This window comes from Megascapheus bottae, chromosome 3 (assembly GCF_031878675.1).
Source record: "Megascapheus bottae isolate mThoBot1 chromosome 3, mThoBot2.hap1, whole genome shotgun sequence".
NCBI classification, from domain to species: Eukaryota; Metazoa; Chordata; class Mammalia; order Rodentia; family Geomyidae; genus Megascapheus; species Megascapheus bottae.
This window is the reverse complement of record NC_143511.1, coordinates 22,452,287-22,479,896: the sequence shown is the minus strand read 5'-3', so window position 1 is coordinate 22,479,896 and position 27,610 is coordinate 22,452,287. Positions and strand designations below refer to the sequence as shown.

The following is a 27,610-nucleotide window of genomic DNA, read 5'->3' as shown; positions in this document are numbered from 1 at the left end:
TCACCAAATCTATCAGGGAATGAACATGATTAGCTTTGGGGTGAACACTGAGTTTGGGATAAGTTTTGAATATATACTTCAGGTCTTGTGCTTGCTAGGCAGATACTCTGACACTTGAGCCTTTTCTTTTCTGCTTTAGTTTAATTTTCAGGTTGAGTTTTTTGCACAAGCTAGTCTCAGATCATAACTCTCCTATTTCTGCCTCCTAAGTAACTGGAATCACAGTTTTATACTATAATATCCATATTCTCCTAATAAGATAAGAGTCTCAAAGATTTTTTTCTGCACTGGCTTGTCTGGAATTTTGATTTTTCTGATCTCAGTTTCACATATAATTAGAATAACTGTGCCTAGCTGTTGGATGAACAAGAGTCTAGTGAGTTTTTTGCACAGGCTGGCTTCAAATTGTTCTTGTCCTAATTTTAGTCTCTTGAATAGCTAGGATTACAGATACAAGCCACCAACACTCAGTTCATTAATTGTTTTCAGCCATAGGTACATCTTCAGCCAGGTTCCAGTGACTCATACCTGTAATGCTAGCTACTTCAGAAACTGAGATTGTTAGGATCATAGTTCAAAACTATTTCAGTCTGTGATATCCTTCTTAACAAAAAGCTGGACTCCGGGGATGGGAGTTTGGCCTAACGGTAGATTTGCCTGCCTAGCATGCATAAAGACCCAGGTTCAATTCCTTGGTTAGCACATACATAGAAAAAGCCGGAAGTGGTTCTCTGGCTCAAGTGGTAGAGCTCTCATCTTGAGAAAGTCCCAAGGACAGTGGTCAGGCCCTGAGTTCAAGTCCCGGCCAGGACTGGCAGAAAAAAAAAAAAGCGGGACCCTGTCTTGTATGCCTATTCCTAGCATAGGTAGCTAGCAAGACATTATTTGAAAAACAATCAGCAAAAATGTCCGTTTTATAAGCATGTTTCAACAAAAACATCTGAGTTCAAGCCTCAGTATCAGCAAACAAATAAATGAGTGTATAATTTAGATTTAAGTATTACTACTCAGAAACAATTTTGATTATTTGCATTAAAGCATGCTTTCCATTCCTAAGAAAAACCAACCAATTTATTATACATTGGCAAATTAAAAAGAAACAATTGACTATGAATATAAGTATAGTTGAAAAGTATTATTTGATGTTATAGTTATATAGCACCATAGGTTTTTACATAATAACGTAAGAAAACACAAAACTCTAATGGCCATCAAGTGCATACTAATAACTAGTACTTAATTCTGAGTCTATTGAACAACAAAATATACTTCTGAGTGGCATTGCATAGTTTGTAGTTTATTAGTCATGGTCTAATGAGAAGAGATTTCAATAGCTAATTAAATAAAACGTTGTGAGAATACCATTAAAGTCCTATAAATGAAACAGCTGTTGACTAGGCTATTGAGAAGGCAGATAGAGAACTGCAAGTAGGATGATAGGTCTTGGAAGCAACCACAAAGCAAGGGATGAAGAAATCATGGAAAAGATAGAAATGACAGGGAAGAGGCAAAACCTGGGCAGCTGAAACTCAGATTTGTGCAGGCGAATTTGAGCTGTTGCTCAGCTATGTGGGATTCTGTGGGAGAAGTGATGAATCTGAGTCTGCTAGCATTGGGAGAACTAGTATATTAGACTCATGAAGGTATTGGAAAATCCTCAGCTCATGGAGTGAAAAAAAAATGTTTCTGTGTTCACACCAGGAAACAAACAAGAAGTAGCAGGAAGCCAACAGGAAGCCACAGGAAAGACTGAGATACTACTTATAACCCCTACAATCTAAATATAAAATTGGGCCAACTGACAAAGCAAATTGTGATTTACAGAGTCTCCATCTCATTACCACAATATTAAGGATAAAAGCGTATGTTCGAAATGGAGACACTGCTTAATATCTGAAATTATTATTCAAGCATTGATTTCTACAATGTAGTATTGCAACGTCCACTTACAGTCATGTACTTTGTATGGGATTTTTTTTTCTTTGAGTTACAGACTCTGTTTTTGTAATACTAGAAATATAGTAATCAAACTACTTTGAAGTTCTCTTAAAAGGGATTTTCTTCCACCACATGTACTTTACGTTGAATTTTATCAATTGAAGTTTTGAGCTTAATTAACAGATTAGGTTACTTTTGAGAAATAGATTTTTATTCTTTCTCCATTTCATTTTTCCCTCTTTCACTTGAGACAAGTCTAATTTAAAATTTAAAGAGTACTTCAAAGACAGCTTCACATTTAATATATTATCCATATTGAAAAATAAAGCCCTTAAATAAAGAGAGAAGAAGGTACACGGGGGGAAAGAAGGGAAAGAGGTAAATATGTTGATTGATCTGTACTATTATTTTCATGTATTTCCTAGTTCTGAAAGCTTGAGACTGGGGTTATAAAAGGACAAATTTGTTTCAGGATTTCAGAATGAACACAGTATTGTTTAAAGCTATAATAATTCTAGCAATCCTAAATCAACTTTTCAATTCTTATAGGTCTTCACATTGACTGTATATCTCTAAGCTAAACAAAATGCTGAATATTAACATTTGCCTTTACATTTTCACATTTTCAAGTCAAGCAAAGCTTAATCTTATGATTTGTTTATTTTAAAGAGAGGAGGAAGAAGAAATTGATGCAGAAGAATTAGAAAGACTGAAGGCAGAGTTAGATGAGAAGAGACAAACGATTGCGACTGTCAAATGTAAACCTTGGAAAATGGAGAAGAAAATTGAAGTTCTCAAGTATGTTATTACTTTTCATAAAGTAGAAACTTTCCCTGCTGTTGACCTCATAAATCTTCCCAGTATTACCTATATATATATTCTACCATATATATTTTTTTCTCTATATATGGTAGAAAATATTATGTATTTGTTATTTAAGTAAGTCACCTACTATAAATACATATATACACATATTTTCACTGGTCAGGATCTTTTAACCTCTGTGGTCATTTTCAACCATTGTTTAACTTGAATTCTCATTACTTGATTGATTACCACCTCCATGAAAGAAAAAATATATTTAAACTTTGTACATTAATGTTTGCACACTCTTGTTTCTCTTTAGGGTCTAGACTCAAGTGATTTTTTTTTCAAGTGATGGATATCTTGAAGACAGAGGGAGAATGAAAGAGTCTGGCAAAAAGGATTCCAAGGAAGGATTATGCTAATAGTAATTTCCTAGTAATATGTCAATGACCCAGTTCCAGTCTGATGCTGACTGGTAATACAGGTGCAGATATGCTCAGAGCTGACAGATTTATAGGCTTCTCATATGCAAAATTAAATGAGCAAGCCTTTTAAGGGACAGGAGCAGCTTCACCTCTGAGGTTCACACTGTTATCTGCCTTGATGGCTGGGTGGCAGGAGGTTAAAAAAAAAGGAATGTGAATGTGCTATGCGTTAATATGCCCATGTTTCTCATTTTTAAACAAATACTGCTTTTCCACAAGTTTTTTTTTTGAAAATAGTTTTAAATTTCTAGAGCTCCATCCCTGGAGCTTACCTAGCTAATAATGCTGCTGTTAAAATGGTAGCTGAGTATGCTTGTTTCATGTGATGAATAAAAGAAATGAAATAGCTGTTAAGATAGTTTATTCTAGTGTTCTGGCTCTTAAAGAGTTTATATGTTAGTTAAGGAAATCATTTTATTTTATCAAGCTATGAGGTAATCATTGAAGTGAAAAGATGACATTCAAGATCTACCCATCACTGAAAAACTTACAGAACTAGCTGAGCATTCACTGCTAGTTCATATCAGTAATCTTAGCTACTCAGGAGGCTGAAACATGAGAAGTGTAGTTCAACGCTGGCATAGGTAGGAAAGTCTCTGAGACTCTGATCTCTAGTTAATCACCAAAAAGCCAGAAGTAGTGCTAGGCTCAAGTGGTAGAGTGCAAACTTTTAGCAGAATAAGCTCAGGGACAGCCTGAGCTTATTACATGATCATGAACATATTTAGCAGGAATGACAGCAATGACAAACAGATTCGTTTGTTTGAGGAATCTAATTTGTATGTGTGGTCCTGTGCATATGTGTCTGCTTATATAATGATAATAATTATTATTTTAATAGGTGGGTCTACAAAAGTGTTTCAGTTCCATAAGTCAAGTTATAAGTACAATATATCTTGATCAATGTCACTTCTTCCATTTATTTTTAGATTTTTAAAAATTTTTATTGTAAAGGGGATATATAGAAGGGTTACAGTTAGGTAAGTTAGGTAATGAGTACATTTTCTTTTTTTTATTAATTTTTATTTTTGCCAGTCCTGGGCTTGAGCTCAGGACCTAAACATTGTCCTTGTTCGTTCTCAAGGCTAGAGCTTTACCAGTTGAGCTTCAGCACCACTTCTGGCTTTTTTCTATGTATGTGGTATTGAGGAATTGAACTTGGGTCTTCACGCATGCTAGGCAAGCCTTCTACCACTAAGTCAAACTCCTGGCCCCTACATTTCCTTTTTTAAATTTTTAAAATTTTTATTGTAATGTATAAAGGGGTTACAGTTATATTCTACATTTCCTTTTCAACAGTATCACCTCCTCCCTCATTCTCTCCCAATTTTTCTCTCCCAGCTCCCTTCTCCCCCAGAGTGTACAGTTCATTTCAAACCTAGTGTCCAGTGGGTTTCACTGCTGAATTGGTTTACCCTATGTCCCACTGTTTCTGTATTTCTCCCCATCTCTCCCAATCAGATAATCTTATATACAAGACAAAGGATATAGAAATCAAAAGCATCAACAAAAGAGAATAAACTAAAGAGAAAGGAAAGAAAAAAAATAAAACCACAAACAGTACATTGCATTTCCCCACCTCCATTTCATTTCCTAACCTCAACTTGCCTGCATTTTTGAAGTACTTTTCCTTTAATGAAATGATAATGGTTTCACTTAGATATTTAGAGATATCCTTAACTGAAAAATAAAAATTTGGACGCTATGTTGGTCCATGAATATATTTTGCAATATGAATCCCCAAACCTGGGATAATAGAAAATTATTCATTAGGAAGTGCTAAAATAAATTTTCTAATGATAAAATTGAGGAAGACTGCCTAGGAAAAACATAAAAGGTTAGGAAAAAACCTCTTTTGAGTATATATTCCCTTCTGTATGGCAAAGAACATAGCTACTAAATTAATTAGGAGGCCTACAGAATGGGAGAAGATCTTCACTAACCATACAAAGGACAAAGGCCTCATATCTAAAATATATCAACAGCTCAAAAAACTGAATCACTCCAAAATTCATCTCCAAAGTAACAACCATCCCATTAAAAGATGGGCCAAAGACTTAAAGAGAGTCTTCTCTGAAGAAGAAAAAAAAATGCCTATAGACACATGAAGAAATGCTCAACATCTCTGGTCATAAAAGAAATGCAAACCAAAACAACTCTAAGATTCCACCTCACTCCAGTTAGAATGGCCAGGATCAAGAAAACTAATAACAACAGATGCTGGAGGGGATGTGGCCAGGAGGGATCACTACCACACTGTTGGTGGGAGTGCAAATTTGTTCAACCACTATGGAAAGCAGTATGGCAGTTCCTCAAAAGACTAAACATAGAGCTCCCTTATGACCCAGCAATTCCACTACTTGGCATTTACCCAATCATCCAGAAACAAGGGCATACTAAATCCACTAGTACAATGATGTTCATTGCAGCACTATTTGTCATAGCAAAGATATGGAACCAACCCAGATGCCCCTCAGTTGATGAGTGGATCAACAAGATGTGGTATTTGTACACAATGGAATTCTATGCTGCTGTCAGAAAGAACGACATCACCTCATTTGTTAGGAAATGGAAAGACTTAGAAAAAATCATATTAAGTGAAGTAGGCCCAATAGTCGCCCTTATTTGTCATAATCAGTAGAAACCTTGGGCTCTCCTAGCAGAGATTTACAATAGAACAAAATCTAGAGATATTAGGTCAAATAGTATACTAAATGTAAGGAATTCCAGGATAAGGAAACAAAAGCCATTTAATGTACTATGTTATCGCTCATCTCTTTTGCCATCCCTTGGTTATCTCATATTGTTACAGTTTTTCACCTTGTTATCTGATATATTTTATATGTGCTTAATTGGTTATTTGAAATTGGATAGGGAAGGGGGAAATCAAGATAAGCGGGAGGAGGGTGGGAGGGAAATGGGGACCATGTCATGAGAAAGGGTATCAATGTTTGTGAAGTTATGCACCCTCTATCTGGTGAATATAATGTATCCCTTTTATTAATCACAATAAAATATTTTTAAAAAAGTAATTACAATAAAAATATATGAAAAAAAAAGAATGGAAGAACAGATTCAGGCCCAGAAAAGAAGCCACCATGGCTGCTCACCTGTCAGCAGGTGATGATTTTCCATGAACTGTGAACTGGATTTTTGGTGTCTGGCTTTTTAATTCTCTGCACAGCAGGTACCCGCAGGCCTGGGCTGCCCTTTGTTTTCAGGCCCTGTGATGAAGTTTTGAATAGTAAAGCACCTGAGCTGTCTCCCTTTGTAGATTTCCAATACTGTATTGGGCTTCTCTCTGGTGGATTCCAATCATGGTGTCAGAGTGAGCAGTCAGGCTGGGACTCTGTCCTAATGTTCCTAAGGGATTAGAACCAGCCGGGTGTTCTCTCCACCTTTAGTTGTTGTTGTTGTTTTATTTTTTTCAGAGAAATCTACTCCGAGAGAATGTTTCTAAGACTTGTGTCATTCCTGGAAATAATTCGTTGTCAGTCTTCAATCCTGCTAAGTCTATGGAATCCAAGACATTATGTTCAATATTGTTGATGTTTAAATCACATTTTAAGTTTTTTCTTTTTTAATTTTTTTGTCTTTGTCTTTTCTTTTGATATTGAAAATCAAACCTAGGGTGTTGCAGTTCCTAGGCAAACACTTTGCCACTGAGCTACATCCCAGCTCAACTTGTGAAATTTTAAAAACAAACTTTAAACAGAGTCGGTGTTCCAAGATATAAAGCCTAGGAATGGCAGTTTATAGTTCTGAGGGTGAGGAGATTCAGGTAACATTATTTATTTATTTATTGTTAGTTATTTTGTCAAGTGAATTTTTTCCAAGTGAATATTATTGTAATTGTATATATAAGGAAACAATGCGATCAAGTGATTCTGAATGATTGGTTTGGCTTTGTGTTACATTTTAAATTGTATGTAACTCTTGCTTTCAGAATAGATTTTGGGCTTTCAGGACCTGGAAAGTACCTTTGACTCCTTATCTGCTCAGAATCCAGCAACTTTCTTTGTACATTAAATATATTTGGCTAATGATTTCTGCATGGGTGACAAAACTGGTGACTTAAGAGGATCATTTACATGATGTTTAAATGCTAAGATGACAAAGTGAATAAAGGAGAGTAATAGGTTGTTTAAAAATAAGCCCAGATGTCTAGTGTTTGCCAGTTTGCTTGGTGTAATTGCTATTTGTAAATATTTATTTATTATTTATTTGTTCAAGACAAGAACTTACTCTCTAGTTCAGGCTAGGCAGGATAGCCCATTAGATTCTTATCTCAATTATCGGAAAATTGGATGTGGTGCTATAGGTCAAAGTGGTAGAAGACTGGCCTTAAGCAGAAGAGCTCAGGGAGCATCCAGTCTTCGAGTTTAAGCCCCACTACTGACAAATAATAATAATAATAATAAAGAATAAGAAACAAAAGTAAGAAAAAACAAAACAAATGAAACATAAAAAGATGAGTTTATATATACATATATTAAATTCAAGGATGTTTCTTGAAATTCTTGCTGATTGGTAATAATAATAATATTAATAGTAGATAATAAAAATAGGCAATCTTAATGCTTTCCTTCTGATAGATGAAACTATAGTTACTATCATTTGTTGTTTTTTAGTTTGTGTGTGTGTGTGTGTGTGTGTGTGTGTGTGTGTGTGTGTATTATGTATGCAACCAAGGGCCTCAAGCATACTAACTCCTTGCTCTATCTCTGACCCACGACTAGCTCCACTATCATCTTTATCACACCTTATCGTACCCTATTTCCCACAGGATTAGCTCATGTATATCTTGTACAGGATATCCACTGAATCAGGTTTCTCAGCTCATCAGAGAATGTGACTTGCCAACAAGTTTTACTAAATAGTAACTTGTTGAACTTATACTCTTCTGCCTTTTAGCTACCAGTAGCAGCTAATTTTCAGAACTTTTATTAGCCTATAAATATAATGTTATTTTTGAAAGGTGATTGAAGGGAAATGCATTAATTATCACTTATGATTATCAAGAAATTTTTTTGAATAAATCTGAGATGCTATATTAGCAGCAGAAAGAAGCAAATGTGTGCTTGATGGGAAAATTAACAATAGTTAGCAAAATTTGTCCTGGAGGTTTTGGGAAGAGGTCATCCATCTTAGGTAAGGTATTTTTTTATGTAGTTTCTAAAGGCTACATATATATATATCATATTATATATAATGAAAGAATGATAGTGTACTGTTTTGAAGGGAGGAGTGTTAAGTAAATATGTTGCTATAGCATGGACATGGCTAATTTTTACTAAAATGCACATATGTTTGGAGAATGTCTTAATAATTAATTAGATGACAGTAAGAGAAGTCGTCGTGTTGATGGTTTTTGTAATATATAAACATGTGTTTACATATATACTTGAATATGTATGTGTGCATTTATACAATTATATATACATGTAGGCACTGAGATATCTAAAAAAAGGAAAAATTGATTTTTATACTTTGTGCATAGACTGGTATTCTTCCCCCCCCCCATACTGATGTTTAAACGTAGGGGCTCTTGATTGATGGGCAAATGTTCTATAAGTCTAGCCATGATTTACATTGGTGAAATTTGCTTCTTGTCAGGGTCTTTGTCTCGACCTTGATTCTCCTATTTTACACTTCCCATAGTAGCTAGGAGGACAGCATGCATCCTCATGGCTAGCTTCTTATGCTGAGATGGAGACTTGAAAACTTTGATACCTGGGCTTCTCTGGAACCACGCTTCTTCTGATTCTAGCTATCCGCAGGGCTGGTTGATCAGGCATTCACCACTATGTTCAGCTACTGGTTCAAAGGACGTCTTTGACCATTAGGACTAAGATAGCCTCTAATTGTGATTCTTCTGATCTCAGCGTCCTCAGATGGCAGTTATTGGGTTGGAGTAGGTTTCAAAGGACACTGAAAATGATTAGATTCAAGGTAATTCATCAAAAAGACTGGTTCACATATGGACATACAGACATATGAACATATGTGCTCTGTGAATGACATCATGCAAGACTTCTTTCTAAAATCCATGGAAAAGTTTTCCAAATTTGAGTTTGTCTTGTGGCAAGCAGTCAGATTTACCAGGTAGTTCTGATTGTTTGCAAGGCTGTTTGAATTGCCATGAATTTAAATCAATTTAAAATTTTCTGCCCCTCATCAGTCGAAAGGCAGAACATAAAGTTCTAATAGAAAAGGCAAGGTTTCTGTCAGAACAATTTGCACTTAGCACTCTTAAATCTGTGCACTTTGGAAAACTGCTTAAAGGGTATACATATGAACAGATAGGCGTTATGGAAAAATGGTTCACCAAACTTAAAAGCAGCATGGTTTTCTCTCTTAAAAGCAGCACCTTGAGTCTTCTGCTTCTTAGGATTCAGAAGTCATTAAAACATCTTTGCGTTGAGTGTACATGAGCCAAGCAAAATGAACACATTCTGTTTACTGAGCCTACATAGCCTTGCAAAGAATTTAATTGTTAGTCTATCTAAGCATATAGATTGTGTGTGTACAACTCATGGTAGAAATACTTGCTTTGTTAAAGAAATAGCTGCCTGGAATGCCTTTCTCTGCCTACACAAATTCTTTCAGTCCCATAATATCAGTGAACTTATTATCTACAATGTCTTCAAAACATATTAAAGCTTCCATTGTCCTTTTCTTTTTCCTTCAAGGCTGTTTTACACTGCCATGTGGCAGTTTTTTTTCTTAGTTAAGTTTAAATGACAGGAAAGAATCTACATATTCATTGAACATAATTTTAAGAACCAAAAATCACACTTAATAAGTGCTATGGAAAATATGACCAAGTTAAAGGGAGAGTAGAAGTTAATAGAAATACAGTAACTCTCCCTTCCCTCCCTCCCTCCCCCCTCCCTTCCCTCCCTCCCTCCCTCCTTCCCTTCCTTCCTTTCTTTTTTTCCTATCTTTCCTCTCTCTCTCTCCCTCTCCCTCCCTCCCTCTCTCCCTCCCTCCCTCCCTCTCTCTCTCCCTCTCCCTCTGCCTCTTCCTCCCTCCCTCCCTCCCTCCCCTCTTCTCTCTCTCTCTCTCTCTCTCTCTCTCTCTCTCTCTCTCTCTCTCTCTCTCTCTCTTTCTCTCTCTCTCTCCCCCTCTCCCTCTGCCTCTCCCTCCCTCCCTCCCTGTCTCTCTGTCTCTCTCTCTGTCTCTCTCTCTCTCTGTCTCTCTCTCTGTCTCTGTCTCTCTCTCTGTCTCTCTCTCTGTCTCTCTCTGTCTCTGTCTCTCTCTCTCTCTCTCTCTCTCTCTCTCTCTCTGTCTCTGTCTCTCTCTCTCTCTCTTATTGTGGAGCTTGAACTCAGGACCTGGGCACTGTTTTGGAACTTTAGGCTAGTGCTCTACCACTTGAGCCACAGCACCACTTCTGGCTTTGTCTGCACAAATCCAGGGCTTCATAGATGCTAGGCAAACACTCTACCACTAAACCACATTCTCATTCCCTAACTCTGTTTCTTAGATATTCAATGGGTCCTTCTTGTGGTACAGTATCCATATATTTTCTTCTATGTCTTACTACTGAAAAGAATCTCATAATAAGTAGAGGAGGAAACATTATCATTTACAAGTCCTTGTTTATTAAGAATTTTTTATTTGGTTTGTGTTTCCATGCAGACTCCAAGGATCATTTAGAAGGTGTTTTTCTTTGTTTGTTTGTTTGATTTTTGTCATGGGGCTTGAACTCTGGGCCTGGTTGTTGTCTCTGAACTCTTCCGCTCAACTCTACTTCAAGGATAGCACTCTACTGTGTGTTCGCTCTACTAAGGAATGTCTCCAGGCAGATGTGTTAAACATGTAATTCTAGCTACAAAGGAGAATGAGATCTGAGTATCTCAGTTCAAAGCCAGCCTGGATACGAAAGCCCATGAGACCCCTATTTCCAATTAATCACCAATATTTAAAAAAAAGTGACAGGAAGAAATAAGTCTATGACTCAAGTGGTATCCTTGAGTATTAGCCTTGAACTAAACATCAAGGTTATAATAGTAGAGTCAAGAGCTCCTGGATGCATGCAGACATGGCCTAGTACCTTGTAGCTTCCAATACGGCCTTTCAGGACTAGTGCTGGCAATCCTGTGTGAAATTTAGTGATTAAAACAAAAGACATCCAAAGTTTTTTTTTTTTCTTTACAAAGACATGAAATCCTATTACTAGAACTTTAAAGAATTTTTAATGAAAGAGTTATACATTTACTATCATACAGCATGCTAAACCAAGAAATAATTCATTATGGTAATTTGGTTATAGAATATGTAGCAGGTAGAAAAAACGCATTTTTCCTTCAGTTTAGGTTTATTGGCTGAGGATCTGTAAGTTAGACTAATGAAAACCAGATTAACCAGGGAAAAACATAGAAATTTATTAGCATAGGAACTGTAGGCATGGTGCTTGGACAGAACAGGCAGTGATGATTAATTTTTAAGCATGGCTTCAAACTGGACTAACATAGTATTCCATCAGAAGAACAATACATATGTATATATATATATTAAAATGACAAGATAAAGTAAAAAAAAAACCCTTTGAGACTTTCTAGACTGGGCAAACATTTGGGGCAAACTAATGGATAATACATGGCAGTGCATAGAGTTTACTATACTGTTTCCTCTGGTTCCCTTTTCTGGGCTGACTCTTTTAGGTGGAGAGGGTTGATGGAGACTCTGTTCAGAGAACTTCTATTTCTTATCAATTGCCTTCAGCTCAAAGTAAGTCCTAGATCATATCTTTGGCACAAACTTTTGACTTTTTAAAACTATTACCTGGCATAGAATTCAAGTGACATATTCAGAGATGCTGTATGCTGTTGTCCCTCTGTTGTCACTGCTAATAGTACAGTTTTATAATTTTTTTGTCTTTCTATGAAGGAAAGCCAGTTTGTTCTATATTCAGTGTTTAAAACTTAGTGCAAAATTTGGGTACGTGGGCAATCTGTATGGTCTTCTCTCCCTTGCTAGTGTAATAAAAATAAATTTTGTTTTAATTCTATAAATTATGCTATTTTGTTTATATTATCTTTAAGTAGTTGTCCAAAGGAGTTAATTGCCAGAACTCTTTTGCTCAAGGCCAGTGTTCTACTATGTGAGCCACAGTTCTACTCCCAGAATAACAGATTTTTTTTTAAAGCATATATTGGATTTTCAATTAATCAGGTACAAAGTGGAGTTAGGAAGTAATTAGTAAGCAAGAGAAAGAATCTAGTTTTATTTGTTGTTCTTTTTTAAAATATATTAAAGTCCAGTTCTTTAGGTTTTTTTTCTACCTTAATATATCTATAATTATCTTGGAATGCTTGACTGACCTTCAGAGTATGATTAAAATATGTCTTAGTTTTTGACATTTAAGCTAGCCATGAAAATTAACACTGTTAATGGCCCCAGGGACCAAAGAAGGTATCCTAAGTCTGGAGTATTTCCATGGGTAGTGACTTTGAGTTGAATACAAATTTGGCTTGCTAACGTTGGATTCCATCTATTCACTAGTCCCAGCATCTGGCTTTAATGTAGCTCCATGCATAATGTTAGAGCCACTGAAACAAGTGCCTTAAGAATTCTTTATAAATGCTCGTCATTGTAATGTTTGCTAATGATAAAAATTTTGGAAGCCTTTGTGGCCTACATACATGTTTTCTGTGAAAAATAGTATCTAAAAGGAAATACACATACATACAGATTATGAAAATGTAAGCCAAGAGGCTAAATGCATATACAACTTATTTTTGCTGCATTTACTGATATAAGATAATATACTAGGGATAGAAAAATAAAGCTATTCACAAAGGCAATTAACAAGTTTTAGAATATGTACAGTACTGGTATTCTGAGGGGACATGAAAAGAATTACATGTGATAGAGTAGTTATTTTAGTACAACCCTCTGATAATTGTTTGCTTGATCTCTTAAATTTAGTATTTCCAGCAAAGCAATTCAGTTTAGTTCTAATTTTTTTTTTTTGCCAGTCCTGGGCTTGAGCTCAGGTCCTGAACACTGTCCTTGGACTTTCTCAAGGCTAGAGTTCTACCACTTGAACCTCAGAACCCCTTCTAGCTTTCCTTTTCTATATATGTGGTACCAGTGAATGGAACCCAGGCCTTTGCGCATGCTAGGTAAGCACTCTACCACTAGGCCAAACTCCCAGCCCTAGTTCTAAATTTTGTTTCTGACTTGTTACACATTGGATTGCATCAGAAACTTAAAAAAACTGGCGTTCATATCTTTTTCCTAGAGAGTATGATGTAAATTATCTAACATAAAGAAAACTTAGTTTGAAACTTTTTTTAAATAAGACTGCAGTGATTACAAGGTACCACCAGTCAGGAACCAAGTTTCAACTATCATCTAGTCATTCAGTCTTCTCACCAGAGTTGTTTCCATTAGAAGTGTTGAAATTCACTTTGGTAGCATGTGTTGTATTTGGCCTTTTTCCTTCCTTCCTTCCTTCCTTCCTTCCTTCCTTTCTTTCTTTCTTTCTTTCTTTCTTTCTTTCTTTCTTTCTTTCTTTCTTTCTTTCTTTCTTTCTTTCTTTCTTTCTTTCTTCCTACCTTTCTTTCTTTCTTAAGCTCAGGGCCTGAACACTGTCCTTGGACTTTCTCAAGGCTAGAGCTTTAGCACTTCCAGCTTTTTTCTATGCATGTGTTGTATTAAGTGCTAGGAAACTAGAACAAAAACTATTCTTAATAGAACAGCTGTTCTTTTTCTTTTTTTTTTTTTTGGTCGGTCATGGGAATTGAACTCAGCCTAGGTGCTCTTCAGCTCAAGGCTAGTGCTCTACCATTGAGCCACTGTGCTACTTTCAGTTTTCTGGTGGAGATAAGAGTCTTACCATCTTTTGTGCCTGGGCTGGCTTTAAACTGCGGATCCTAAGATTTTAGCTAGGATTATAGGTGTGAGTCACCAGTGCCCTGCTAGCACAACTGTTGATAATCACAGGTACTACTGATCATGTTTTTGCTATTTATCATATTGTAAGCTAAATAGTTATAGATGTTCTGTCCATTTCCATATACAAAAGTCCTACATAATTATCCCTATTTTATAAATGATCCTACAGAGCACTCTGACCATTGATACCTCTTTAAACAATGCATACTTTGAATCCATACAGGAGGATTAAAGCAATTGTGGCTAATTACAGAGTTCTGTATACACTAACATAGCTTTTTGCCTGTATATGTAACTGTATATACTAACATAACTTTTTACCTGTATATGTAATAGCATATATACATATATATGTAGTTTTTCAACTACACACACACACACACACACACACATATATATATACCCATGTGCATACACATGGGCATTTTTTGTTGTGTTGAGTATCAAACTAATTGTGAATTATGGAGTTCTGTAAATACTAGCATAGGTTTTTACCTGTGTAAATAGCTTATAAATATATATATATATATATACTTATGCAGCTTTTTACACATATATAGACACCCACACAGAGACACACACAAATGTGCTCACACACACACACCTGTATTTTTTGTTTGTCTGGGTATCAAACCCAGGATCTCATGCTTGCTATTCAAGTGTCCTACCACCAAGCTATATCCCTAGTACAGATTTTTCATCTCTGTAATAGTTTTTGAATTATTTGGCAATAGTTCATAAAAGTAAGAGTCCTTATGAGTATAGGTTAATTGCTTTTCTAAATGGCAGTACTCAGTAGAAAGAGGCTTTTTATTCTTCTGATTTTTTTACTGGGAGGAGTGTTTGTGAATATGCATTTTGATTATTGTTGTCCTAGACACCAGATTTAACATGGTTTCTATTTTCTTTGAAGTAATAAATACGCTGCTCAATCATTATATCCAATTGGAAAACATGAGGAGAAGAAAGTCAACTTAACCTACCACAAAAAGGAATGTGTTTCCTGGTATGAGAATGTGCCAAAGACAGCATGTCCTAACTCTTCTATGCACTCAGGGTTGTATCACATGTTATGGGTAAATTATCTGTTTTGTAAGTTAGGCCAAAGTGTTCTCCTTCAACTAACTGTGAAAGCGTTCTTGAAAGCCGATGGAACTTTATTATTCTAATTATCAACACAAGAGGTTGATAAATGAGTGATGAGGCCAGGTAGTATTGTCTTTAAATAGACCTCACTCAATTATTTATCCCCAGGTCTGGGGTTACAGCTCCAAGAGCAGTGCACATTGTACCAGGCTTGTTTGAGGTCTGAGACCCAAAGACCAGATTACAATCTTGGCAGGAAGTTCAAGGGGATGACACACATTTTTTTTTCTGTCAGACTTTTAGAGGGTGTAGGGCCAATAAATATTCAAAGTTTAGCCACAGAGATCTGCTACATTTCAGCTATGGAATAAATTCTCTAAATAGATAAATAGAAATGGATGGAAAAGTGGACTCACTACAGGAAAAATATGCTTTATAGTTTTTGAATGACTGTAATTTATTTTCTGATATTTGTCACGGGCATTTTCATGTGAAATGTACTAAATAATGTTCATCTGCATATTGTGCAATTTCTTTTTGTAACTTCTTTCTAGTTGTACAGTATAAGATTTCATTTGGTTAAGAAATTTGCTATCTGGTAAACTGGGATTTGATGATATGTATTTCTTTTCATTCTCAAAGCAAATTTCTGTTTTGTAAGCCACAAGTCTATGATAATTTGCTCTATCAGTATTAACTCTAACACAGTCCCATTCAGTGAAAATGACCTTAAATGTAGAGTTGTCATGCTTTTTTTTTTCTGATGGGTGAAGATTGTATACTCTGAAGATTGTGTACTTAGGAGAAAGGAGCATATGACCTTCTCTGTCACAATCTGAAGGGCCATTCAAATCTGAGGATGGCTTTTCAGGTAAAATGCTATGATAGTTTCATGGATCTAAGAATGCAGAAAGACCCTCGATACAATATACACAGAAAAGTCTTATTAAAAACAAACAAAAACCTTAAATGATGAAAGACTGGTGAACAATTTTTGTATATAATATTACTAAGTATCTATGATAACAGTATGTGATAGTACATGATGATTCAAAAGCAACACTTACTTTCAGATTCATCTAGCACCAGGGAAAAACGATGTCTCTTCAGCCACCTATAGAATAAAATAAAAACCAAAGGATAAGGATAGGATTCCAGTGATAGAATGCTTGCTTAACATAGCAAGGAGCTGGATTAAATCCCTAGTTCAAAAAATGCCCATTTTGAATATGAAGACAATGAAAAAAATAATTTTTTCTGGGTTTCTTTAACCCATTTGCTTTGTAGTATGACCTTTCTGCTTTAAGCCATACTTGGTTTTATGGGATTAAATGTAGGACATTAAGTGTATTTTATGTCAGTATATTCTAAACTCTCTTTTTTTTATAAAAAAATTTTAAGGGAAGGGGAGTGCTTTAAAAATAAACATGCTAATTGCCAAGATCAAAAATAAATTTCAGATTTAGCAGTAGAAATGAGAAAGACTGGAATTTGCTATTTTGACAGTATAAATTCCTTACTTTTTGATGACCCTAAGTGACCAATAAGGGAGACTAACATGCCTCACTCTTTGCTAGAATTGAGAAGTTAAATCTGCAATAAAAGTCTGTAGTCTACTAATTGCTATCCACTTTTTCCTTCCTCTTACTTGGATTTCTTTTCTCAGGGAAGCAAAAAAATTTGTGAGTGAAAATGAAGGGGCTCTTGGGAAAGGAAAAGGAAAGAAGTGGTTTGCATTTAAGATGATGATGGCCAAGGTAAGTATTTTCTCACACTATTTTGGTATCTAGCATACTGACTCACCAAAAGGCAGAGCCCTGTGTTCATATTGAAAAGGTTAACAAAGAACTCAACCTCTTGTACGAATAAAGCACAGGGACATAAGTACATATGCAGTGAATCTGTGTATTAAAATGGGTGGACAGGCAATTGAAAATCAATGCTAGTGAAAAGAAAATGAAAAAAGTTGATGTATACTGATACAGACTTGCATGATTTTGTCAGTTCCAAATGCAACAGATTGTGTGCCCTTTTTAATCTTAGTTCCCTGGAAGTGGAGAGATTCTGGTCAAGATTTCTTTCTCAAAATGCCTACATGTAATATTTTTATTGTAATTAATAGAAGGGTTACATTATATTATCAGATAGAAGGTGCATTACTTCACAAACATTGATACGCTTTCTCATGTCTTGGTCCCCATTTCCCTCCCTCCACTCCCACCCCTCATCTTGTTTTCCTCCCTTCCCTATCCTCACTTCCCATTTTTTAGTTGTTAATTGGAGATAAGACTCCCATGTTCTTTAGTGCCAGGGCTGGCTTTCAACCATGATCCTCAGATCTTAGCCTCCTGAGCAGCTAGGATTAAGCCATGAGCCACTTTTTTTTTTCTGTGAATATCATCTTTGTCTGGGGTATGATTTTTTTTGTTGTTGTCAGTCCTGAGCTTGATCTCAGGGCCTGAGCTCTGTGCTTGGACTTTCTCAAGGCTAGAGCTCTACCACTTGAGCCTCAGCACCACTTCCAGCTTTTTTCTATGCATGTGGTACCTAGGAATCGAACCTGGGTCTTAGTGCATGCTAGGCAAGCACTCTACCAGTAGGCCAAAATCCTGGCCCCTGGGGTATCAATTTTTTAAACAAAATAAATATTACATATTCACAGAAAAAAAATGCCTACATGTAGTGGTGCCATAAAGCTTGGTCCTGTCATGAGTGTCAGATATATATGTGATAGAAAATAAGAAAACAGAAATGAAATATGGGTAGAAATACAGATTGAGGAAGTACAGAAAGGAAAGGGCTGGGAGTTTGACTTAGTGGTAGAGTGCTTGCCTAGCATGTATCAAGACCAGGGTTTGAGTCCTCAGAACCACATACATAGAAAAGCCTGGAGTGGTGCTGTGACTCAGGTGGTAGAGCGCGAACCTTGAAGAAAACCCAAAGACAGTGGTCAGACCCTGAGTTCAAGCCCTAGGTCTAGCCAAAAAAAACAAGAAATAAAAGAAAAGAAACTAAAAATTACATTCACTTATATGTATTTATGTACTTACTATGTGGCAAGTCATGGACAGAATCCTTGTATTGAGTTATATTTAGTTCTCACATAGCAAAATACGGCACACAGGTGTTATTTATTGTTTATAAATGATAGATACCAACTATCAGTGAGATAATATCCATGAAGGTAAAGTTTTATGACTGCAGTGTATAGACCTTAATTTCCATATGTATTTTATATATTTATATTCACACATGATAAATTAGTGTTGTTTCCTATTTATAGTTTCAAAAGTGGAGTCATAGTATTTATATTTCATGGAATCTTGGTTCTATGATTAACACTATGAGATTCAGCCATGTTGTAATAGGAGTTAGAGTCCATTTTATTGATCTGATGTATTCCTTTGGATAAAATTGCCATAATTTATGTATTTATTGTGTTATATGTAGACATTTTGACCATTTCTACTTGTCAGTGCAGTGAACTACAGATATATTGTTATTTAGGCCTGACGTACTTGTTTTGCTCTCAATCTCCACACACTACCTCATTTTCCAACATAATATACATCTACTACATCTATGCACATTACCCCATTCTCATTCTTCCTAGCAGTCCCTTGATGATGGATAATGCAAAAAAGGAAGAAATATCTACTGTAAAATTAATTTATTAGCCTTATCATGATCTCCTATAGTACTGTGCCTTCCATTTAGATGATTACTTTGCCTTCACAGAATGTTACAGAACTAAGCGACTATATTGAAATGACCTGGAGCCTTCCAGGCAGGAGCTATATCTCATTTATATTTCATCATTTTCTTCATGCAGTGGATATTAGTTAAACATACAGTTTGTTCTAATTCTTATTTTCGTATGGGCTGGTAGAATAGACAGATCTTTTTGAGTAATGATCATTTTCTCTAAAATGGGGATCCATAAATAATTTTGGACAATTTTTTTGAAGTAGTGTTTCATTATGTTGCTGCATCTGAACCAAAACTTGGAATCCTGGCCTGGGAATGTGGCCTAGTGGTAAGAGTGCTTGCCAACCATGCACAAAGCCCTGGGTTTGATCTCTTGGCATCACAGACACAGAAAAAGCTGGAAGTGGTGGTGTGGCTCAAGTGGTAGAGCACTAGACAGTAGTCAGGCCCTGAGTTTAAGCCCCAGAACTAGCAAAAAAAAAAACCCCAAAAAACCAAAAAACCAAGACAAAACAAAAAACAACAACAAAAAAATCAAACTTGGAATCCTAGTTTATAATTCTCATTCCTCAGCTTTCTAAATATCTAAGATTATAGGCTTGAACCACCATGGTTTTGAATTAGATTCGTCTGAGGGTGGTGGAAAATATGTAGGCTTTCTCTTTTCATAAAAAAGCAATATTTAGTGACAGAAAGATATTTCCAAACTCATTGTCATGCCATTTTGAGGTAGGGATAAATACCTTGACAATTCAAGACACTGAGCTTTGCTATTTTACTTCCTTTTACAGAAATGGGCAAAATTCCTCCGTGATTTTGAGAACTTCAAGGCTGCTTGTGTCCCATGGGAAAACAAAATTAAGGCAATTGAAAGTAAGAGCTCATCAGATATCAATAAACAGAGAAAATTATTCTGGATAGATGACTCGGGAGCCTTCAGTTACTGTTCTTAGTTTTTGGACTTTTGGTTGAAGGAATGAACAAACAAACACAAACACATCTTGCAAAAAACAAAGAAAAATCTTCCAAAAACCCCATTATTTGTTCTTTTTATGTCACTGAAAAGTTCTATAATTTAACTTTCTGTTCCTATGACAAAATGCCCAGAACAATCAACTTAAAAGCAGTAAGGGTTTATTTACCTCATGATTTAGAAGTTTTTCCATCCAGGGTTGCTTGGTCTTCTTGCGTTGTACAAATATGGCAGGAGATTTGCACATTGTCCAAATGATTCTCTTCTAGGATATAAAGAAAAATTCAGTTACAAAAGAAAAGATGAGGTTGGCCTAGAAGTGTATCCTAGTGGTAGAGTGCTTGCTCAGCATCCATTAAGCCCTGGATTCCATTCCTTGATATCTACACAGAAAAAGCCGTAGAGTGCTATCTTTGAGAAAAAAAAATGCTCAAGGACAGTGCACAGGCCCTCAGTTCAAGCCCCAGGAATGGCAAAAAAGAAAGAAAAAAGAAGGAAGCAGAGGCCAGGAGTTTGGCCTAGTGGTAGAGTGCTTGCTTAGCATGTATGAAGACTCAGGTTCGATTCCTTAGTACCACATTCATAGAAAAAAGCTGGAAGTGGAGCTGAGGCTCAAATGGTAGAGCTCTAGCCTTGAGAATGTCCAAGGACAGTGCTCAGGCCCTGAGCTCAAGCCCAAGACTAGAAAACAAAGGAAGGAAGGAAGGGACAAGGAAGAAAGAAAGAAAGAAAGAAAGAAAGAAAGAAAGAAAGAAAGAAAGAAAGAAAGAAAGAAGGAAAGAAAGAAAGAAAGAAGGAAAGAAAGAAAGAAAGAAAGAAAGAAAGAAAGAAAGAAAGAAAGAAAGAAAGAAAGAAAAGAAAAGAAGAGGCATCATGACATCATCAAGTTTCATTATGTTTTCTGAAATACGTTACCTAGAGAAGGACTGAGGAACAGAAGGCCCTGTAGAACCTTGATATCCTGTTTAAATCACTGTGGAAGGAATTTTAGATTTTTCTCTTGATTTGTTAACGCTTAGATGTTTGATTTCAAACTAATTATTTTTGAGCTTTGGTTTGTATACTTGTGAAATGATGGAGTTGAATCCTGATCAGTTATGAGGTGCAGCCTGAGAAATTTGGATAGCTATTAAAAAATCCCTTCAGTTAGCTGAGCTTTTCCTCTCATGTCTTTGAACAGCCAAGCTAGAAAATGATGCAAATATGCATTAATTTACTTTCTGTATATAATGTATAATTTGCTTGGGTTCTCCTAACTTCTTCACCATTAATAGTCTATTGTTCATTTGTGAATAATTGACCCTTATTATTTTTATCAGTCATCATCACTATCATCATTTATGAAATACCATCATGAGTCAGATATTCTGCAGATTTTATTACATGTGCAATGTGTACATTTACTTCCCTATAGTCTAGTTGTTGCTAAATAATTATCCTGGAATAGCTAGTGGTGGATAGAGTCTGTCTAGGTTCAAAACTACATAGCTTTTGGCTCTGTTGAAAATTTCTAAGTAATTTAAGCATTCTCTGAATTTGTACCAGTCATTAGCAGGATGAGTAATTATATGTTGCCTTGATAAATTTTCTTACTTGGGGAATTAGGTCCTATTTTCTCAAATGTTTACTCTGTGTGTGTGTGTGTGTGTGTGTGTGAGAGAGAGAGAGAGAGAGAGAGAGAGAGAGAGAGAGACCTTTTGCCTTTTGGGGCTTGAATTCAGGGCCTGGACATGGTCTTTGAGCTGTTTTTCCCAAGAATAGTGCTCTATCACTTGAGCGATAGCCCAACTCCTGACTTTTTGGTGGTTAATTAGAAATAACCACCAGCATTATTTCTTGCCTGAACTGACTTTGAACCATGATCCTCAGATCTCAGCCACTTGACTAGGTAGGATTATGTACAGCTCAGGTATTTATACTTGCACGAGTTATTTAACAATGTATTTCATTTCCATATGGTTCAAATGTACTAAAATATCAGTGATAATCATAAACATATAATATGCTTTTTTTCACTTTTTTATTGTAATTAATAAAAGGGTTACATGATATTTGCCAGATAGAAGGTGCATTAATTCACATACATTGATACCCTTTCACATGTCTTGGTACCCATTATCCTCCTCTATAATATGCTTTTGAATTATCATATTAGATAGAAAGAATGAAATCTGTTGTGGAACAGTGTCATTGGATTGAAGCAATCATTATGTAGAAAAGACTCAAACAGAGCTAGGAAAATGTGGATTTTGATGGTCTTTGAAGCTGAACTGAATGGAAAATGAAAAACAATGGGACATAGAATGAGTCTTTAAAGTGTGAGGCCTTTTATTTCCAATTGCTGTAAATTCTGGCCCTTTCCACATTTGGGGCTTCATATGGAGACTGATTCTAGGAGATTGATTAGGTATTATACAAAGTCATTTTTAGGCCCAGAATTTATGATATTATAAATTTGTATAATTTTAGATGTGCATTTAGGCAGGAAAAATTTTCCTATTTTAAAGGGAAATTATTGAAAAACTTTGAGGTAAAACAGATTCATACTGACAGCCTATATAATTAATCTACTTCTTTAATTATTTTCACAATGAATTTGGATAAGCATGTCATATATACAACATATCTAATTATAATACAAATACTAATCCTTTAAAAGAGGTGGCCGTTGAAATCATATAAAGGCTAAGAAAAATTATATTTCATCTGAACGCCATAATCATTTTAGATATAATATCTAATCTTCAGAATGATCTTGGTATTACTGGTTAATGACTTGAAAGAATGCTCACTGAAAGATTTTCATGTCCTAAATGTATTTATACGCACTGTTGCTATTGCTGAAGAGAAGCAAATCTCTGCCTTCATTAATTATGTATCCAAATGTGTTAATTGGTAAATGTTGGATATGGAAGACAAAATATGAAATATAAACCCCGAAAAAGAGAATTAGTATGTATTGTGGTAAGTGGTATGTTCCAAAGAAAAGCAGCAGTTCCTCAGTCACATTCATCTAATTCATATGTCTGTACTTTCTGCCCAATTTGCAAGCTAATGCTTAGCAAATATTTTTAGTGGAGTCTCCAATGACCAGTCTTCACTGAGTTTACCAAAGATCTGAGTTGTAATTGCAATGAGGAAGAGTAGAGTTCAAACCTGAGTCTGAAACTCCTGCCATTACCGTGTTGTTTGCAGTAAGACATGAATCCCTTTACTAGTATGGATCAGATATTCAGCTGACAACTTGTGATTTTTCTTTCATTAAAGATAACATTAAATGATTCCCACCACTAAAGATGCTGTGAATCTCAGCATTGCTTGAAATGCTAGGAGGTATTGAAGCAGACTAGTAAAGGAGTCAGAGCCAAATGCATGACACATCCTTGTAATGACATATATTGTCAAAGAAATACCATGACATTTGCAATAATGACGTTACTATATACTTTCAGTGAATAGTTGAATGTCTTTTGAACTGGAGGTAGAACACAACCCCCAAAATATGATTTGACTATTTTTTTTTCAGGCTTCAGATTGCTTCAGATAGGCAATCGAGAGCATAGAGCGTAACCTCATGTTTTTCTGCTGATCCATGGCCTCCAGGGAATACGAATCAAAGTCATCACATTTCGGTTTCCACCTGTAGACTCACTGATTAAAAACTGTGCTTCATAGCCTAGTTTAACATAATGGTATTTATGTTGCACTCATATAGCAGGTCCTTTAATTGGTCTTTTTCTATTCAGAAACACTTATACTAATCCACTGATTCTATCACACATCTGTTGAAGAGGAAATTATATATCATGACAAACTACAAATTACATTGGCTAAATAATAACTAGCCAGAAGGAAAGATGAACTTTAATCTTAATTTGAAAGGAACACAAGAAAATTCATGTCAAGAATACGCCTAAACTTAATTCTCACTTTAACACATATCAAAAACTTAACACATTAATAATGTATCACAGCATCACATATCAGTTGGATTAAAGAGAAAAAAATTGACTTTTATGTGTACTGTTTAAATTGTGATTTTTTGAATGGCCTTCGCTGACTAGGATTTATCTGCTGATATTCTTTTAGGTGTGCACACATTTATTCCTTATTTATTTAGTACATCCTATTATTTTTAAAAAAATATTTATAATTTGACCTGAAGAGGCTGTAAAATAGTGGTTAAGAGAGCTAGATTTGGATTCAAACACCTGTAACTGAAACTTGCCTGCTCTAGAACCCTGGTTCCATTTTTTAAACCAGCTGTGTAACTCCTAGTCCCATATCTCTACAAAATGAGAGCAAAATAGCACCCACCTGATTGATGATGCTTAAATAAATTAATGCACAGAGATCAAATAGATATCTGAAGCAGATTCATTATGAGAAAGTTAACTTATGATTCTGCTAACTGCTATGTTTAAGATTTGATTGCTGAATTGCACAGTAGGACTGGCAACTTTAAAGCTCCCCAGGTTCCAGTGGCAGAAAAGTGGGTACATTTCCTAGTATACCTAACTGACCAATCAGTTATGTTGGCTATTTATTATTATTATTATTATTATTATTATTATTATTATTTGATCACTAAGCCGAATTATCTTTCTCATCTCTTATGCCTCTTGGCTATACTGTATAGAAATTTTTCTTGTCAGTGAACACTAGTGTTTGTCTGAAATCTATAGGACAGAATTACTAGAATAAATGGGACTAAGAAGAAATATTTCTTTCTTTCACTTTTATGTTGAAACAGGACAAGGTCCTCTGGAACTTTGATGCCAATTGATTGGTTCATTTTATCCAGTTTTAATATGTTTGTTTCCTCTTACCCTTTCCCTTCTGTCACTGCAGGTCTCATGTGGATGGAACATTGACCTCTGGATTCCTTAGTTTGCTAAGATGTTTCTTTCTAAAATCATTGTATAGTTTTGATGAAATCGACTTCACTGAAATGTTTTCTCTGCATTTAGGCTTCTGTAAAGAGAGTGCTTCCTTCCCCCTGCCACCATTTTATTGTTATTATAAAGGTGATGTACGGAGGGGTTGCAGTTACATAAGTCTGGCAGTGAGTTCATGTCTTTCTGAAGTGTCGCCTCTTCCTTCATTTTCTCCCAGTTTTTCTCTCCTGATCCCTCCTCCAAAAGTTATATAATTCGTTTTGGACATAGTACCTAGTGAGTAATACTACTAGGGTTATTCACCTTCTCATCTGCCATTTATGTTCTTCCATTTACCCTCCCCCAAATGGAAACAAGAATTCCATTAAGAAATGGGCTAAAGACTTAAAAAGAGGCTTCTCAGAAGAAGTAAGAATGGCCAATAGACACACGAAGAATTATTCAACATCTCTGGCCATAAATGAAACACAAATAAAAGCAACATTGAGATCTCACCTCACCCCAACTAGAATAGCCATTCTCAAGAAAACACAATAATAGATGCTGTTGGAGATGTAACCAAAAGATAACTTTAATACACTGTTGGTGGAAGTATAAACTTGTTCAACCACTCTGAAAAGCAATATGGAGGTTCCTTAAAAGATTAAAAATAGATTCCCTATGACCCAGAAATTCCAGTCTTGGACATTTACCCAACAGACTACAAACAAGACCACACTAAGTCTAGCAACACAATAATGTTCATTACAGTATTGTTTATCATAGCCAAAATATGGAATCAACCCAGATGCCCCTCAGGGGATGAATGAGTCAAGAAAATGTGGTATATATGCAAAATGGAATTCTTTGCATCCATCAGAAAGAATGATATGGTACCATTCATAAGGAAATGGAAAGATTATATTAAGCAAAATAAGCCAGGCCCAAAGAAACATAGGTTTCCCTCGTTTGTTGTAGCTAGAAAGTACGTGTAAATCTACAAGTAAACATGCTGGATGATAAAAGATTAGAAAAATGCACTTGAACATGATAAAGAACATAATAGTTTTGAATTTACTTCAATAGTTTTGAAGTTCCCAAATTGGAACTTGAAAGCTATAGATTCTAAGGTATTTATGTTTTTTTCCATAACACATACATGTGTTGCAGGAGGAGGATGTGCTTCTCTCTTTTACATTTTGGAACTTTTTGGAAACTATATTCAACATTTCCCCCCTATGGTTGTATATGAGGACTGAGAGAGAATAGGGGCCATGGTGATAGGAAAACAAAACCACACAAAGGAAGGAATAAAGAGAAAGGGCAAGGAAAGAAAAGAGAAGGGGTAAGAGGAAAGGAAGCAAAGATAAAAGATGGAGGGAGGGGAGAATGGAAAGTTTATATTTGTGTCAAAAGCTCTCACATATGCTTCAAGGCTGTCAAGAGACAAAGCCTAGTTCTTTCCTCCAGACAGTGAGGGACTGTGATAAGTATCAGGCTGGAAGCCCACAGTCTTCAATAAAACATGATGGTGAGCCTGGCGGAACAGTCCTCTGATAGTTGTTACTAGAGAACATAGATAACAGCCATGAAATGATATGAAATCACTGGGAGCCAGGTGGGTGATCAGATGTCCTGGGACATTCAGAGCTGCTTTAGAATTGGAGACTAATGTACATGGTTGCAGCACTACGTGCCCTGTCACATGAAATGAAGACGATTTCTTTACAATAGTTGATTTCTTCTAAAATGTCCATTTACAGATTCACCTGTCATAATTTTTTAAGTTCCTAAAAAGAAAGTTTGCATTATATGATGAGAATAAGTGACAGGGTACTGAATAGATAAAGTAAGCTCTAGAAAGAGAGATATTGCTCTTCTGGCTTCATCCTCATTGTTAGCAAGAAGAGGTTGGAATTTTTGCCACACAAAATGGAAATGTTTCCCCATTTAGATGATATCAAAGCCAGTGGTCTAAAGAAATGCATTGGTCATGACTGAGGCTGGTGGTTGGTTTTCCTTGTTGTTGATTTAACTGTTTTTTTTTTTCTTTTCATTATTGGTACTGGAGATTGAACCTAGGAAGTTGCACTTGCAAGGCATGTGAACTGCCACTGAGCTGCATCCAGCCCCATTGGTTTTTCTTGAGAAAACCTTTTTGGATTCTCAGCTTTAATGGCCTCAGTCAATAAGTTTGGACAGAGCCTTTACTCTTCACTCTGGGAATTGGAAGAATTTTTTTTTCACCCTATTATGTCCCAATTCATTCTCTAAAGCTGAAGGGGTCTTTTTATTTTCTATTATATTTTCTGGGTAATATATAGAGGGGTTACAGATACATTTGACAGGTAGTAAGTATATTACTTCTCACACACTGATATCCCTTCTCATGTTTTTGTCCCCATTTCACTCCCTCCACCCCCTCCCAATCATCTTGTTTTCCCCCTGAAGGGGTCTTTTTTAAAAGTCTAGGCCATGCCCGCCCTTCTATAGCTCCACTATGTAACATTTGTCAGAGATTTCTCATCGGATTTAAAATAAAACCCTCACCTTTTATACTGCCACAGAAAGCCCCACACAATGTGATTTATCATATCTTCAACTCGATTTATTGCCCCTGTCTCTCATTCACTGTATTCCAACCATGTAGGCCTTCCTGTTTCTCAATAGCTCCAAGCTCTTGTATCTTGCCAGGTTTTTGTTTTTGCCCTGTCCTCTGTCACAGTTGCTCTTCCTGAGCACAGTTGCTCATATGCCATATTTTCTGGTATACCTTCCATCACAAACTCATCTAAAACACTCTCATCAATACTTTACCTCTTCTATGG

At 35.9% G+C, this 27,610-nt stretch overlaps 1 protein-coding gene across 1 annotated transcript in view; it reads left to right on the top strand.

Annotated features, from left to right (window-relative positions):
- Tmc1 (transmembrane channel like 1) overlaps positions 1-27,610 on the top strand; it is a 152,464-nt gene that overhangs the window by 36,992 nt on the left and 87,862 nt on the right. Inside the window, exons 5-6 of the mRNA XM_090329065.1 lie at positions 16,891-16,981; positions 19,724-19,805. Of these exons, the coding sequence (XP_090185191.1) occupies positions 16,891-16,981; positions 19,724-19,805 (173 nt within the window). The remainder of the gene's footprint in view (positions 1-16,890; positions 16,982-19,723; positions 19,806-27,610) is intronic.